The 16,632-nt window shown below is 49.4% G+C and overlaps 1 protein-coding gene across 1 annotated transcript; it reads right to left on the bottom strand.

The window, feature by feature from the left end:
* Positions 1-144: 144 nt before the first annotated feature.
* LOC134410368 (alpha-N-acetylgalactosaminidase-like) lies at positions 145-16,325 on the bottom strand. Its single transcript, XM_063143598.1, has 7 exons — positions 15,847-16,325; positions 13,946-14,120; positions 8,910-9,087; positions 7,665-7,759; positions 6,935-7,096; positions 5,463-5,660; positions 145-1,521 (listed from the first exon to the last, which is right to left on the bottom strand). Exons 1-7 carry the CDS (start codon positions 15,999-16,001, stop codon positions 1,261-1,263), a joined length of 1,224 nt encoding a protein of 407 aa, XP_062999668.1. The 5' UTR covers positions 16,002-16,325; the 3' UTR covers positions 145-1,260.
* Positions 16,326-16,632: the final 307 nt, after the last annotated feature.

Consider the following 16,632-nt stretch of genomic DNA (forward strand, 5'->3'; position numbering starts at 1 on the left):
CCCACTCTCATTTCGCCCCACAAAGGACACATTGGTTGGGGACTGTGGTGCGACTCCATGTCCCATCTCTCCGTACAATTGTTGGGTTTTGGTGGTTTTTTTGGCATACATTTCAATACAGGCACACAAGCTCCAATTGCAAAATAAAATAATAATAATACGCCATGTTTATTCAGTACAGTTCATTAACGTGCAACTGATTGCTTTTCAAATTAGAAGTGCACAAAACTTTGTTTTATGAACATTTTGTTTGCTCTATTGACCCAAAGAATTGGACAGATTCACTCCCAGACTAATCGTGACCAACTGAAGTAGAGGGGAGGAGGTGTGTGGAAAAGGTGCTGGCGGAAGGCAGCCTTCAGGGGAAAACACTGCTGTCAGGGCTGTGGCAGCGGAAGAGGCTTTCTCCCACCAGACAGAAGAAAACCAGCAGGTGTCAGGAAGCGTCCCTTGGCTGGCCAATATCAGGTACCATCCCAGGTGCGCCTAAGACATCCTTTCCCCAGTAGAGGGAAGATACCAAGGCCCCTTCTCTCATTCAGCAGTGTGGATCTGGGGATCTGATTGTGAGGAAGACAAGCAGCCAGGCCAGCCTTTGGAAAGACTTACAAGAGGGCCACCATTTAAACTGGTACAACTCCACTGATTGGTGGGAGGCACTGAAGACCTGAGCATCCCACAACAGGATACTTCTGCCAGACAGCAATGGGTTCCTGGACCATCCTAATAAGAAAGAGGGAGGATTGCACAAATAGCTGCAAAGCTGCCCCTGCGGCCTATAAGGGCTGCTTCATGTGTGACAACTTTGCTACGCAATGATTGCTCGTCTGGGGAAAAGTGCAACCCTGTCATGTGCAACAAGCGCACACAAGGCCATCTTGCTGCGTGCAACCGCTGTGCTTTGGTGGAAACCCTCCGTGTTGCAGGGGCAACCGGGCCCTCTTTCCTTTGCATTTCTCTCGTTCAAAAAGGGGATTGCCAGGAAGGCTTCTTCTTTGGAGGATCTGAAAATGCTCTTCTGTCTATCTAGATACAGACCTTCCGGGGGCAAGTTTTAAGTAGCCCCAAAGCAAACAGAAGAGAGATTTGGGGTGGGGTGGGGAGAAACAGTTCTTTCGGAATTCAGTTTATACCCCAAGCCTGATACCAAACTTCTCTGCAAGCCAGAGGAAGCAGCAGCAGCAGCTTGTGCTGAACGCCAGCCTCGGCTCCACTTTTTGCAACACTTGGAGCGTGGCATTCCCCTGACGAGCTGGAGGGTTAGCACAGAGGCTTGAGAAAGAGCAGGACCACGCCGGTTGGGGTAACCTTGCTACTAATCGTCTCGTTGAGCTTATACTCTCCCATGAAGAGCTTGCCCAGCACATCATAGATCTTGTAGCCTTCCCTGCAGTCCGAGACACTCAGGCGTCCCAGCGTAGTTGCAAAAGGCCTCGGCGTCCCATCGGTACCGTTGTTCATCACAGAGATCGCATACTGGCCGTTGACAAGAGGCCTCTTCCACACTTCGAAGTAGCGGCTCTGTCGGGCAGACATGCAGAGCAGGGGGGTTATGGATGTTTAGCTCTCTGCTGGGAAACCAGGCATGGTGGTCTTTTCTCACAAGCATCCATTTTCCACAGCAGCACCCAGCTACTGGAAATCCCTCCCTCGTGCAATTCACACCACGGGCTTAGAGAAAGGAAACAGCCAACTCAAGCCGTCTCCTCTCATGCTCTTCCTAACGCCACTCAGCCTCTGCTACCTGTACCCTTCCCACCCAGTCTTCCTTTTCCTCCTGCATCTGCTGAGATAAGATTGTAGGCCTCCAAGCAAAATGTTGTCCCGCCCCATCTTTTTCCTTGTCTTTTGGATTGTATGCCTGTGGGGCAGGGACCGTTTTGTCTTAGCGACTACACGTAAGCCACTCTGGGAGCCCTTTTGGCTGACGAGCAGGATAGAAATACTTTAAGCAACCGAACAGCTAATCTCACATGGTTAATCTTAAATGACTGCTATACAGCACATAGCCATTTAGGCACTTAATAAATATTTATCGGCCGCTATTACCATCGCATTGCCATTATTTAGAAGTTGCTGCATCAACACTACATACAGGAGACAAGAGAGCTATTCTGCTCCAGCCCTTGACTGCTGGGTCAAGGTGAAGGGGCCCGAAGATGCATCCCTTCGCCACCCTTCCGTCTGCTCCTGCTGGGTGGGTCGGATCAGTGGCCGAGGGCCTCTGCAGGGATGCGCCCTGTGGGCAGGCCTCCTAAAGTCTCCCAGCTGGTCCCTCACCTCCGGCTCGCTGGCTCCATTTCCATTTGGCTTTGGCCCATTTGTTGGGTTCCTTGGCCAAGACAGAGTCCCTGGCTGAGCCCACTGGAGAAGAGGCAAGTCCCTCACAATAACATGGACATTAATCCATTCACAGACAGTATCCAGAAGAAATGTTGACCTGGACTGAAGAGCAGAATTCCTAGAACTGGCATTTGAGAGCTAGCAAGCGTAGAAATGAAGGAATACTTCGAGGTGCTGGATCAGGGCCCATAAACCGAGACTCAATCCAGGCAAGACAGAGGTGCTGTTGGTGGGTGGTTCATCTGCCCAGCAGTTTTGGAGGGGAGTTGCACTCCCCCGAAAGGATCAGGTTCACAGCTTAGGGGTGCTCCTGGGTCCAGAACTGTCACTTGAGACACAGTAGGACTCAGTGGCAAGGAGCACCTTTTACCAGCATACGGCTGATCTAGCGACTGCACCCTTCTCTGGCCAGACATCTGTCTAGCAGCTACAGTTATCCACACTCTGATAATCTCTCATCTGGATTACTACAATCCATTATATGTTGGTCTGCCTTTGAAAACTGTCCAGAAACTTCAGCTGGTCCAAAATAGGTCAACAACATTATTAACAGGAACAAAACAACATGATAATATTATGCCAGTATTTTTCCATCTGCACTGGGTGCCAGTCCATTTCCAGGCCATATTCAATGTACTGGTATTAACACTCAAAGCCCTAATGGGCTTGGGACCAGGTTGCTTGAAAGATGGTCTCCTCCCATATATACCTGCCCGGACCCTAAGTTCATCCTGGCTGGTCCTTCTCTGGGAGGCCCCACCAAAGGAAGTGAGGAGGGTGGCTACCAAGAAAAGGGCCTTTTCTGCTGTGGCACCCTGTTTGTGGAATGAGCTTCCCAGAAAGGCTTGCCTGGCACCTACTTTGTGTTCTTTACGGTGAAGATCTTTTCATTTTCTCAAGCAATTTAGTTTTTTGTTTCTGTTGTTTTAAAATTGCTGCTGTGTTTTAGATCTCTGCATTGCTGGTAGGTTTTATTCTGTTTTTAACTTTTATTTTACACAAAAGTTTTCAACTTCTATATTTTATGATGTATTTTCTGGTTATAATTGTTGTGAACTGCCCAAAGAGCTTCGGCTTTTGGGCAATATAGAAACCAAAAAATAAAACAGGAGAGGTAACTGTCTGAACTCCTTGGCAAACGGCTGGTTCATCCTGGGCGTTAGTTGGTTCTTGACCACTGCGGAGTTATGAATGAGCATGGGGTCTGGGGGATGATAGGTCTCTTTCTTTCCAGCAGTTAGCACTGTTCTTGCTGTGGCCACAGACTCAGCAACCTGCACAACCTCAGCTGGGGTGCGGCAGAGAGCGAGAGCAGCCGCCGCCTGCAAACAGAGCGATTAGATCCGATACTCTGCCTAATGATCCTCCTGCTCTGCTCAACAGACTCCGCAATTAGACAAGCCTTTGCCCAAAGTGTCACCAGCCGTGACTGGTGTCAACAGCCGTGCTAAGCTCCATGTGCTGATGCAAATATCCCAAACAGCTGGAGCCCCATGAGGAAACAGGGCGTGATCCCCATCCGTTTGGCATTGGATGGACAAACGACCGGATATCTGGAGGCGGAGGGTGTAGCTGTCTCAGTATTAATGATCGAGGAGGTGTGTAAACGAACGAATAGCCTGGAATGAACAGGGGGGCAGAGGCCATGTTGCAATACCGCTCAACTCTCCAAGGAACAAGGGATGTGCATGATCAAGGGTAGATACAGACTTAAGGGCAGGGCTAGGAATCAGGAAGCATTCGGAAGTCTGTTGCTGGCACCCAAGGAGCTGGCAAAGGAGGCTCAGGAAGATTCACACTCAAAGCCTAACGTGGCCTTTGGATCCTGGCACACAGCCGGTTCGTTTTACTGCCCCCAAGTCAGCTGGCCGCTGCTACATGCCAAGCAACGAGGGCTTTGCCTGAAGAACTCTTAATGACTCCGGCACAGTGAGGTTTGCGCTCTCACGCCACGTCCCATTTGGAGTTTCCTGATTTTCCGCAGAATCCAGAGAGCTTCTGCCCACTCAGAAGCTGCCACATGCCCTGTTCCTTATGCACAGCTGTCAGTGAGCCTCCCCAAGTGGCCCTCTGCCTGTTCCTGCCCCTCCCATCACTCTCAGCTGTGCCCGTGGACAGCCAACGTCTTAGTTCCCAGTGGGGAGGCACAGCTGCAGAAAAGGCCAACAAGGGGTCAATGTGAGCAAGCGAACATGGGGTCAAGCCACAGGCTGCACTGAGAGGTGGAGTCTGAGAAGGGGCATTTCCTCTTCCTTCCATAGAAGCCGCAAGGGAGACAAGCGGCCTTATCTTGGACAAGGTGTTGGGGCAGACCGATTAGTCCCACACCGTAAAGAACAGTGATGCCAGCAAGCCCAGCTGCAGCCATATTTCAATGCTGGAGCTTATAGAAGATCCCAGGTTCAATACCTTCCCTAACCTGGTGCCCTCCAGATGTTTTGGAGGAAGACTCCCAGCATTCCTGTGTTTATAGGCCCCTTCCAACTCTACTATTCAATGATTCCCCACCATTGATGATACCGGCTGGGGCTGAGTGGAGTTAGTTGAAAACATCTGGAGGGCACCAGCTTGGAGAAGGCTGAGATAAGACCAGCCAAAAGTCCTGTGGCGGCACGCAATTTGCTGCCTGCGAGGAAGTCTGCAGCAGGCTGCTGCTGCCAATCAGAGCTGGAAGCGCTGGTCAAGAGGAGCCCATACAATAGAGGGGATGCAGGGCTGCTCCAAGGGGCCCTGTTGAAAGACCACCTCCATGGAGGCCGCCCTCCCTCAACTGGCACCACCAGCAGCCATTGCAGCAGACTGTATAGAGGGAGAGGAAAGGGAGAATGGGACCAACCCACCAGCTGTGCTGAAAGGCTATTTAGTACCTTCCTCTTCCCTCCCCACGTCTCTCTCTCAACATGTGTCGTGCCTGTTCAGAGTGCAAGCAGGGGCCAACTTGTTTAACTGATTGTCTGTAAGCTGTTCTGGGAGACTTTCTGGCTGTGGAATAGATAAAAAACCTTCAATAAAATAAAATTAAAAAGGCAGCTTCCTGTGTTTATCTGCCGCCTAATTGCATGGATGATTCACACCAACGTTATGCTCAAGCCCTCGTTTCAACGACCCTGCAAACACACCTTTGAAATACGCTTGCCTGGAACTCCTAGAGAATCTTGGTTGATGTAGATCAGCAGCGGATTCTGCAATATGTCCTTGGCCTCATCCGAGATGGTCCGTAAGTTACAGGACATGAAGAACGGGGCAGCCAGGACAGCCCACATCGCCACCTGCACTTTAGACTGCTCCTGACTCAGGCCAAAGTCACCAATGATCAGCTGAAAAGAGACAAGGCATCACGTGGCTCAGGGGAGCCTTTCGGCACCACTTCTAAGAGAAGACCCACACAGAAACAAAAGGGTCAACTGCAGGTTCACAGGCAGCTCCGGGAAGCAAAGGAAATGGCAATACAGCCTCTCCAGCCTAGAGCCCTTTGGATGTGGGGGACAGAAATCCCATCATCCCCTGGCATTGTCACAGCCTGTGTTGATTAAAGGCAAACTCTGGAAGAGGAGCCCCCTCTAGTGGTCCCTTTTGAGCATGCAGGTCGCCAGAGGTGCCCTGGGTTGTCCCTGCTATTCTCCATCCCTTCTCACAGTCTCAAGTCAGACCTTTTCCCAGGGTGCATCACAGTTACCAGGAGAACTGTGCAGATGGATCAGACAGACGTCCTTCTACTCCAGCCCTTGCAAGCTGGTGCCCTCCACATGTGTCTGACTACAACTCCTAGAATCCCTCAGCCAGGTATGCAACACTCCTGGAGGGCCCCAGCTTGTGGGAGGCTGTGCCAGGCAACCGTGCAGTTTCCAAAGTAGCTGCCTAGGTGCCTCGGGAAGCTCAGGAGCACGGCAAGGCTGTGATCTGCCACATGGCTGTCGGCCTTTGGAAGACCCCTCTCCTCTGCTGCCGTGAGTTGGACTAAGCTGCTTTACAAGCCATCAATGCTTCACAATTAATCTACCAATTCCATATATGAATTTATGTCTTGCATGAAGAAACACTACATTTTGTTTGCCAAGTTACTTAACTGGAAAAATTGTAGTGTTTTAGAGCAGAGGGTGGGCAGAAGGTGGTTTTGGATCTGCCAGTAGATCTTGGCACAATCTGAAGTCGATTGCCATGTATTTCTGACTCCCATTGTTTAACAATAGCGGAAACAAAAAGATCCCTGCACTCTAAATTAAACTGCTGAAATGAAGGAATCTTGGGAACACAAGAAGTGGATTATTGTGTAGACGGATTGTGAACGCTGTTCAGTTCTGCTAGAATCCCTCTAGCAGAAACTCTCCAGCCAGAATAGAACCTCCAAAAAGAGAGCACGCCTTTTGTCAGAGGCTGCTCTCCTTCTGTCTGGTTTCTGTTCTTGCACAGAGAGTTTCCCACAGAACCTTTGGAGACTTACTCCTCCTCATCTCTGTGATCCAGTATCACTCCCCTTTCTTGCACATTCCCTTCAAGCAACGGCCCACAATCCTAATATTGCACTCAGCTTTTCTTTTGGAATCTGAATTGGGACCGGATGGAACGGTCTCATGAGAAGAGGCTGATTTACCATGTCGGGGTCATTCCACCTGCCCGGCCCAGCCACAGGTTGCAACGTATCCTGATGATCTCCGTACCACTCAATGATGTGCAAGAGGGTGTCCCAGGAGTCGTCAATATCAACATAATTTCTCCACAAGTTGCATATTTTGCCAAGTAAAGTATAATTCACCTGATAAAAACAAGAATAGGTGATGCTTCGGTCATGGAACTGACCTTTTTACACACTTGCAAAAAAGATGCAGATATTACAACGGACAACTATGGGGCCCAATCCAGCCCCCTGGAGGCTGTCACCAACCCCCACAATGAAAAGAGGGAAATGAAGGATCTTTGGGTGTGGCAAGACGACTTGTGGGCTGGACACTCTGGGCTGGGAGAGAGCCTTGGCTCGTTCCCATACATTTTTTTCTCCTGATTGGCAGAACTAATTGCTGACCAGGGGTCGTTCTCTCTCTCTCTCTCTCTCTCTCTCTCTCTCTCTCTCTCTCTCTCTCTCTCACACACACACACACACACACACACACATACACACACACGAACCACATTTTGAAACATTTCTTCTTCAATTTACAGCCATGGAAGCCATATTGCCCTTTAATAAATAAATAAATAATAGAGTTCAAGGTGCAATTCTAGAAGGGCTACCTGAGAAAATGATAGCCATTAATCAAACGGGCTCCAGAATATTGCCTGTCCCAGGTTAAGAGCAGAGGCGTGGAAATGGGTTCTGAAATTACCTTTGGGGGCAGGCCCCCTTCATAGGCTGGCCAGCTGCAGGAGAAAGCAATTGGCCGTCCTGTTTTGTTCAACGCCGCGCTCATCTTTGGATAGCCTAGACAAGGGGCACATGCGGACTTAGCAGCAGGCTCACTTTTATGCTTACCAGAACCACCACCCTCTCTTAAACCACTAGAATGTAGTGACTGAAATCACTCCAGAGCCAGGGTGGTGTAGTGGTTAAAATGTTGGACCAGGACTGGGGAGACCCGGGTTCAAGTTGCTATTCACCCACAAAGCTCACAGGGTGACTTTGGGCCAGTCACTGACTCTCAGTCTAACCTACCTCACAGGGTTGTTGTGAGGAAAAAGACAATAGGAGGAACATGTCTCCGTGGAAGGAAAGCTGGATATAAACAGCAAGAATAACAATAAACAAACAGATTCCTATTCTGAAGTTTCCGGGACCTGCCAACTCTTGGAGCCCGAGTTGGATGGGACCTCCTTGGATGAGGAACACCCCACCTCTAGGACCCCTAATGCATGCTGGGATCAGGACCTGGCTCCCCCAAGTGGAGACTGCAAGGCAGCTGCTGTCATGGGCAGCCTGCTGAATTGAAGGATGCGGACATAAACTCTGCCATGTACCTGGGCCTCATCTGTGGCAGCAGGAATGGGACAGAAGGGAAGATAAGAAACTGTTTGAGACATCAGCCAAAGCAGATCTTTTTAACATCTTGTGGGCAACCTGTGGCCCTCCAGATCTTTTGGCCTGCCACTCTCATGACCCTTCATCATTGTCTAGACTGGCTGGGGCTGATGAGAACTGTAGGTCAAACATCTGGAGGGCCACAAGCTGCTCACCACTACTATACGGGCTTGCCTCAGCCAACTGCTATGTGTTTTAATGTTGAAACGTACTTAATTATATTTCTAACCTTTGTATATTTCTATTTACAGGTTTTAACTGTATGTGTTTTAATTTTTTAAAGGTGGGATACAAATAAATATAACAATAACAACAATGATGATTTCAATAGACCTGAGTTCATCTTTTCCCACATAGCATCAAGCTACAGGTTTATCCAAAAATGCCCGTAAGAATTATTTGCAGGTGATCAAAACAAAGGACTGAAAAACAGAACTATTTAACGCATCTGCTGCCTTTGCTGCAGAGGCTTGTCTTAAATGGAAAATCCAGGTGCCGGTGGCTCAACCGAAAAGCCCCGCCAAGCCACCCTCTCGACTGCTTGCAAGGCACAAACCTACTGCCTTGAAGGAGGAATTGGAAAAGCAGCCGTCCAGCTTCAGCATGTCGACCCCCCACTCTGCGAAGGTCTTGGCATCCGTCTCAACGGTCTCCAGGGTTGTCCCAGGGTAGCCCTCGCAGGTTGCGTTGCCCATGTCACTGTAGATGCCGAATTTCAAGCCTTTCGAATGCACCTGGGCACAGAGAGAAATGAGGCAGAGGCAGGCTCAGAGGCACAGCACATGCTTTGCACATGCCCCTGGTCCAGTGCCGGCTCCTAGTTTGAGGTGGGGTGTGTTTGGTTGGTGTGGGGGAAGAAGAACTGAGGCTGCAGGGGCCCTGTTCTCTGCAGTCTCTCCCCTCACCTGTTGAACGTCAGCTGACCAGGTGCTCCGCCTTACTCTACAGGTACAACTCCAGCCTGCCAGAGGCAGCGCTTCGGCGCCGCTGAGTGCGCACTTGGAACTGCACTTTGCGTCGCACAGAGGAGCCATCGTACTGCATGTGCCTGTTTGAAGATCACCAATCAGCCAACCAGCAGCAATTTGTAAAAAACATTTTTTAATCAATGTTTAATATGTGCCTGGGGAGCTCTGGGGGATATGGGGATGCCCGCATAACTGTGGTCATGGGTAGGGGGAGGTATGGTGCTGGGGGAGGAACAGGCCAGATAAGGAGAAGAGGGGCTAGATTCCTTACAGCTATCCCCTCTTCTGGTTCTTCCCCCAACCAGATAGTTCCTGGCGGCCTTATCAGCTTGATCCTGGGTCTGGTAGTGCTGCTGCTGAATGCCAGCTCAGTCCAGAATAAAATCTCCCTCATCCATGATTTGATTGTGGATGAGGGGGCTGACCTGGTGTGCATCACTGAGACCTGGGTGGGTGAGCTGGGGGGCGGTTGTTACTCTCACCCAGCTCTGCCCTCCTGGGTACTCAGTGCAGCACCAGCACAGACTCGAGTGCTGGGGAGGGGGGGAATGCCGTAGTCTATAGAAATAAAATCTCCCTCTCTAGGCTTCCTGTTCATTCGAGTGCTGGTCTTGAGTGTTTGTACTGGGTACTTGAGACAGATTAGGGATTCTGTTGGTGTACCGTCCCCACAGACTCCCTGCCTGAGCTGACGAAGGTTGTCTCGGACCTGGTGTTGAGGACCCCCAGGATGGTGGTTCTGGGGGATCTCAACTTCCATGCCAAGGCTGCTGTATCCGGAGAGGCTCAGGACTTCATGGCTGCCATGACAATCATGGGGCTGTCTCAACATGTCACTGGCCCAACGCATGCAAAAGGACACACACTTGATCCGGTTTTCTCGACTGGACAGGAGGATGGTGATCTGGAAGTGGGGGAACTGACATCCACCCCCTTGTCATGGTCGGATCACTTCCTATTGAGGTTTAGACTCTCGGCGGCCCTTCCCCTCTGCAAGGGTGGGGAGCCTTTTAAAATGGTCTGCCCCCGGAGGCTAATGGACTCCGATGGATTCCAGAGGGTTCTGGGGGATTTTCCTGCTGATATGGCTGGTGCTCCTGTCGAAGCCCAGATTGCTCTGTGGAATGCAGAGATGACTTGGGCGGTTGACACGATCACGCCCAAGCATCCTCTCCCTCTGAGCAGAGCCCGGTCAGCTCCTTGGTATACACCTGAGCTGAGGGCAATGAAGCAAGAGGGGAGACGGCTAGAATGCAGGTGGAGGAAAACTTGTGCTGGGACTGATCGAACACGGGTTAGAGCTCACTATCGAGCCTACTCTGTGGCGGTGAGGGTGGCAAAGAGACAGTTCTTTTCCACCAGCACTGCATCTTCTCAGTGTCGTCCGGCAGAGCTTTTCCGGGTGGTTCGTGGCCTGTTACACTCTGGGCCAGGGCGTGAACCCTCGGTAGCATGCTGTGATGAGTTTGCACGGCACTTTGAAGATAAAGTCGCTCAGATTCGTCTTGAGTTGGACACCACACTTAATGCAGTTCCACTAATAGAGGCGTTCAGAGCGCCGTCTGGGCCAGTTTTATTGGATGATTTCAGTTATTGAGGCCCGAGGATGTGGACAAGGTGCTTGGCCAAGTCCGGTCAACCACCTGTGTGCTTGACCTTTGCCCTTCATGGCTTATTACATCAAATAAGGAGGGGATCGCTGGCTGGGTCCAGGAGGTTGTAAATGCCTCCTTGAGAGAGGGAGTGGTGCCAGTCTCTTTTTGTGAACCGCCCAGAGAGCTTCGGCTATTGGGCGGTATAAAAATGTAATAAATAAATAAAATAAATAAATAAATAAAAGAGGCGGTTATTAGACCACTCCTGAAAAACCCAAACCTGGACCGGGAAGATGTTAAAAACTGTAGGCCGGTGAACATCCCCTTCCTGGGCAAGGTGCAGGGCAACTCCAGGCACTCTTGAATGAAACGGATTATTTAGATCCATTTCAATCGGGTTTCAGGCCTGTTTTTGGAACGAAAACTGCCTTGGTCACCCTGTGGGATGACCTTTGCTGGGAGAGAGACAGGGGGAGTGCGACCCTGTTGGTTCTCCTGGACCTCTCAGTGGCTTTCGAAACCATCAACCATGGTATCCTTCTGGATAGGTTGTCTGAGCTGGGAGTTGGAGGTACTGCGTTGCAGTGGTTCCGCTCCTACTTGGATGGCTGATTCCAGAAGGTGGTGCTGGGGGATTATTGCTCTGTGCCAAGGCTCCTAAACCATGGGGTTCCACAGGGCTCTATTTTATCCCCTATGCTGTTTAACATATACATGAAGCCGCTGGGGGAGGTTATCTGGAGATGTGGACTGAGGTGTCATCAATATGTGGATGATACCCAGCTCTACCTTTCCTTTTCATCAAACCCAGGTGAGGCAGTGGCTGTTCTGAACCAGTGCCTGGGCATGGTAATGGACTGGATGAGGGCTAATAACCTGAGACTCAATCCAGACAAGACGGAGGTACTGTTAGCGGATGGTTCATCTGTCCGGCGAGGTGATGTTTGCCCTGTCCTGGACGGGGTTGCACTCTCCCTAAAGGATCTGGTCCGTAGTTTGGGGGTGCTCTTGGATCCAGAACTGTCACTTGAGGCACAGGTGAACTCAGTGGCAAAGAGCACCTTTTATGAGCTTAGGTTGATATACCAACTATGCCATTATCTGGACAGAGATAGCCTAGCTACAGTTATCCATGCTCTGATAACCTCTCGTTTGGATTACTGTAATGTAATGTGGGGCTGCCTTTGAAAACGGTCCAGAAACTTCAGCTGGTACAAAACAGGGCAGCCCGTTTACTAATAGGGACTGGCCGGCAAGACCACATTACGCCAGTCCTTTTACAACTTCATTGGCCAGGTCCGGGTCCGATTCAAGTGGTAGTATTAACATTCAAAGCCCTAAACGGTTTGGGGCCAGGTTATTTGAAGGAACGCCTCCTCCCATATGTACCTGCCCAGACCTTAAGATCATCCACAGGGGTCCTTCTGCGTGAGCCCCTGCCAAAGGAAGTGAGGCAGGTGGCTACTAGGAGGAGGGCTTTCTCTGCTGTGGCACCCCGGCTGTGGAATGACCTCCCCAGAGAGGTCCGCCTGGCGCCTACACTGTACTCCTTTCGTTGCCAGCTGAAGACCTTTTTAGTCTCTCATTATTTTAACACTTAATTTTAACTTAAATTTAAATTTTACTGTTCTAGCTCTGTATTTTAATCTTATATCAATTTCTGCTGCGTGGTTTTATTCTGGTTGTGCTTTTTATACTGTATTTTGTATTTGTGTTTTTAGACACAAATGTATTTTATTATGGTTTTAATTTTTGTGAACCACCCAGAGAGCTTCGGTTATTGGGCAGTATAAAAATGTAATAAATAAAACAAATAGTTTTTAGTGGCCCTCGGGCAGGACTCTTCATGGGCTCCCTCCCTCAGCGAACGTATCTTTTCACTGCCATTGTCACCTGCTACTGCTCTATTTCCTCATCACTGCTAGCATCTGCTTGTTTGCCAGGCAGACAGCCAGTGAACACGCCTGCTGTGGCATCTCCTCCTGCTCTCCCCACCATTGTCTGGGCCAGAGCGAGAGGCAGGTGAACAACCAGACTGCAGTGGTGAAGAAGAGGGGCTCATCATGTCCCCCTGCTAAAATTTTTATTTTATTTATTTATTTATTTATTACATTTTTATACCGCCCAATAGCCGAAGCTCTCTGGACGGTTCACAAAAATTAAAACCATCATAAAACAATCAACAAGTTAAAAAACACAAATACAAAATACAATATAAAAAGCACAACCAGGATAAAACCACGCAGCAAAATTGATATAAGGTTAAAATACAGAGTTAAAACAGTATAATTTAAGTTAAAATTAAGTGTTAAAATACTGAGTGAATAAAAAGGTCTTCAGCTGGCGACGAAAGGAGTACAGTGTAGGCGCCATGTGGACCTCTCTGGGGAGCTCATTCCACAACCGGGGTGCCACAGCAGAGAAAGCCCTCCTCCTAGTAGCCACCTGCCTCACTTCCTTTGGCAGGGGCTCACGGAGAAGAGCCCCTGTAGATGATCTTAAAATGTGGGCCTTCAGCAAGCGCTGACCTTGCCTCTGGCGAAAGAATCTTGGGCAGCAAAGGCTGGGAAGGTCTCCTGCTCCAGGGCCTGATGGACATCTACCAATTAGGAAAGACAGTACTGCGCGAGGTGGACCAATGGCATATGCAGATTTTAACAGAATTATTAATTCGAGTATGAGAAAAAACAGTTCTAAAGGGGGGAAATTCTCTTCTTTTAATCTGTAGACTAGGTGTGTGTGTGTGTGTGTTGAAAGAGAGAGAAAATATTGATACAACTTGCTCCTCCACTCCAAGTGAATTGTTTTGTTGGTCTACAAATATCTTGAAATGAAATATGTGACTAAAACACTTTACTGCTTCCTAGAATTGATCAAAACAACTGAGGGCTATTTGGAATTGTGCACCCTTGGCTTACACTTCCATTCAAATCTAGCTAATCTTAGTTAACTTTTTCTCACAGCTTCTAAATCTGAAAGCTTTCAGAGAAAACTTGGGTGTTCAGGGCAATGCATTTCGATGAACTTACGTAATCAGCGAGAGCTTTAATGCCACTGGGGAACCTTCCCGGGTTTGCCTGGAGCCTGCCCTGAGCATCTCTTTTCTCTGCTGCCCAGCAATCGTCCAGGTTGACATACTCATAGCCAAGTTTCTTCCACCCATCACTAGCCAGCCTGTCTGCCATAGCCTTGATCAAGTTTTCACTGTTAATAAAGAGTTAAATGGCCCACTTGCAGAGATAAGCTGTTTTTTATTACTGCTAGCTACGTTAAACGACTAATTAAAGTTAAATATAGTTCATTCAAAAGAATAACAATGTCACACACTGACAGGATCCCAGATGGAATGCTACACTTGAAACCTGAAATGTTCTAGCTGTGGCGGAAAACTGCCCTTTGATATTCTGTGTGAGCATTGACTGGAATTTGACAAAGTGCAGCTTTTTGATAGATGGCTTCAGGGATGCTTTAGGGTGGATTCCTGCAATGAGCAGGGGGTTGGACTCAATGGCCTTGTAGGCCCCTTCCAACTCTACTATTTTATGATTCTATGATTCCTGATAAATAGGAGTTTCAGAAGACTTTCTTAGCATTGGGACAAGCAAGGTGCCAATTAAACTTGCAGCAAATTACAACAGCGCTTGATGTCATGTGTAGCCTTACTGCTCCTGTATTGGGAGCAGGTGATGCAGGTAATAAATCAGAAACAGATTCAGACTCAGAAGACGCCGAGCCAGACACTAGGCAGTTAGAGCTAGTGGGGGAAGAGGTTCACACAGGCGAGGGCTTCAGCTGAGAATCTGCCCCCTCTAGAGACTATCTCTTCAAGGCCGAATTCTATGCTTTCAGTGGACAGGGAGTTAACTTCCGGGGGTGAGCATTCAGAAACCTTACTTGATGCTAGGAATTACAGGAAATGAAAACATTCAGCGAGGTTAGCGGCAAAGAGACAGTTGGACAGATTGCATGAGAAATTGTTCATGCATCAACCACCTTGAAGTTACGGACATTTGAAAAGCTTTTTCTTTTCTTTGAATGGATAATTGTCTTGCTTAGTTTGCATAGTTTTTGTCTAAGGGGGAGTTTCACAGAGGGTGCCTAGTTTGTGTTACAGAAGTGTTTATTGCTTGCAATAAAGCGCTGTAAATTGCCTAGCACTTTGCCTCATTCGTCTCCCAGAGAAAGCTGGAGCAACTACAGTACACAACACTTTTGAAGCCAAGGGTTTTCATGTTTGGCAGTGGATTAATTTCTGTATTTCGAAGGCTATAAATAACGAGCTTCAGTGGAATGCTACCCTTGGGGCAAATATTTTGTGGGGTCCAAGCTCTTGGGGCTGCCCTGAGGAATGCCCTAAAAGGAATGCTCCAAGAGTCCTTAAAACATGGAGAGGATGAGGAGGTAAAATACCCTTGGAGAGGGGAGGATTGTACCAGACCTGCAGGGCTGTTCTCTGGATTCCAAACAAACTGGCTAGGGGATACTGTGAGTAGCAAAACTTTTTGTTCCTTTTGTTAATAATTTTATTTATATGCTGCCCTATCACAAAAAGCTTTCAGGACGGCTCGCGCATTAATACAGATAAACAGACACACGTGCACACACACACACACACACAAAATAATAACAGTCGAAAAATATAAAATGTAGGATAATAATAATAATAATAATAATAATAATAATAATAATAATAATTTCTTACCCGCCTCGATCAAAATGGAGAGGCAGGTAAGAAATCAATTTATTATTAACATTAAGTATAAAATACATAAATTACTGATTAAAAACATAGTATACATTGTTAAAACATGCTACCCCCCCCCCGAAACTTCGTTCTCCTCCTCCCCCCCTTTCCATCATTCCCCAGACTGGCTCCCTCCCCACCGCGGAGCAGCCCCGGGGGCCCCCGCGCCGCGTCCCGCCGACCCACCTGATGCAGTTCTCCGGGTCGGTGGTGCAGTCCGTGTTGCACCTGAAGCGCTCCCAGGGCACCCAGCCCATGGGCGGCGTCGCCAGCAGGCCGTTGTCCAGGCACCAGGCGCAGGCAGCGACGCCCAGCAGAATCGCCAGCGGGGAAAGCGACATGGCCGGGGGCCTTTTGGCGCTTCAGGATGACGCCGCGGGCGAAGGCCCGTGACAGCCAAACAGCCTTCGAGCCTGTACCTGGAGGCCACGCGCAAGCGCACTTCGTCACCCTCTCGGTTGCTGAGGGGAAAGTCACGTGAGGCCGGCCGCATGCGCACTACATACTAGGCACCCTCTCTCCTCGCCCACCTTCCTCTCACAGTTCCCTCACGCTGTTCCCCCGGCCGTATGTCGAGCGAGAAAGTACGGCGTACGCCGGCTGCCGCTGCCAAAGGTCCCCGTGAAAGGCCGCCGTCGACATCCCTCCCGGGGTCACCCGCCTTTCCTGAGGAACTCGGCGCTGCTCTGTTTAGGGAGGCGGGGCTTCTAGAGAACGATACGTCAAGGCTGAAGCCGCCTGTCCTATCAGCAACGCAAACGCTTTGAAGGGCGGCCAATGACGGAAGCGCATCGTGCGCGCGACCAATGGCAAAGGGATGGTGGGAGGAGGAGAAGAAGGGTGGCGAGCTTTCTTATCCTCAGCCAATGGGAAGGAGGGATATTTTCCGTGGGATGAAAACGGCGTCCGAAGCCCGCCTCCTATTGGGGCCGTCGTCTCTTCCCGCTTCGGCCAATCCGTGGAAGCCGCGGC

This window comes from Elgaria multicarinata, chromosome 17, assembly GCF_023053635.1.
Source record: "Elgaria multicarinata webbii isolate HBS135686 ecotype San Diego chromosome 17, rElgMul1.1.pri, whole genome shotgun sequence".
Classification (NCBI taxonomy): Eukaryota; Metazoa; Chordata; class Lepidosauria; order Squamata; family Anguidae; genus Elgaria; species Elgaria multicarinata.

What these genes read in the sequence shown, in the direction of transcription:
- LOC134410368 (XM_063143598.1), bottom strand. Translation starts at nt 16,001, where the DNA reads ATGTCGCTTTCCCCGCTGGCGATTCTGCTGGGCGTCGCTGCCTGCGCC. An exon ending in TTAAAGCTCTCGCTGATTAC is followed by an intron (nt 9,088 to 13,945) that starts GTAAGTTCATCG and finishes CTCTGTGCCCAG; the next exon opens with GTGCATTCGAAAGGCTTGAA. An exon ending in TTCCTCCTTCAAGGCAGTAG is followed by an intron (nt 7,760 to 8,909) that starts GTTTGTGCCTTG and finishes CCCCTTGTCTAG; the next exon opens with GCTATCCAAAGATGAGCGCG.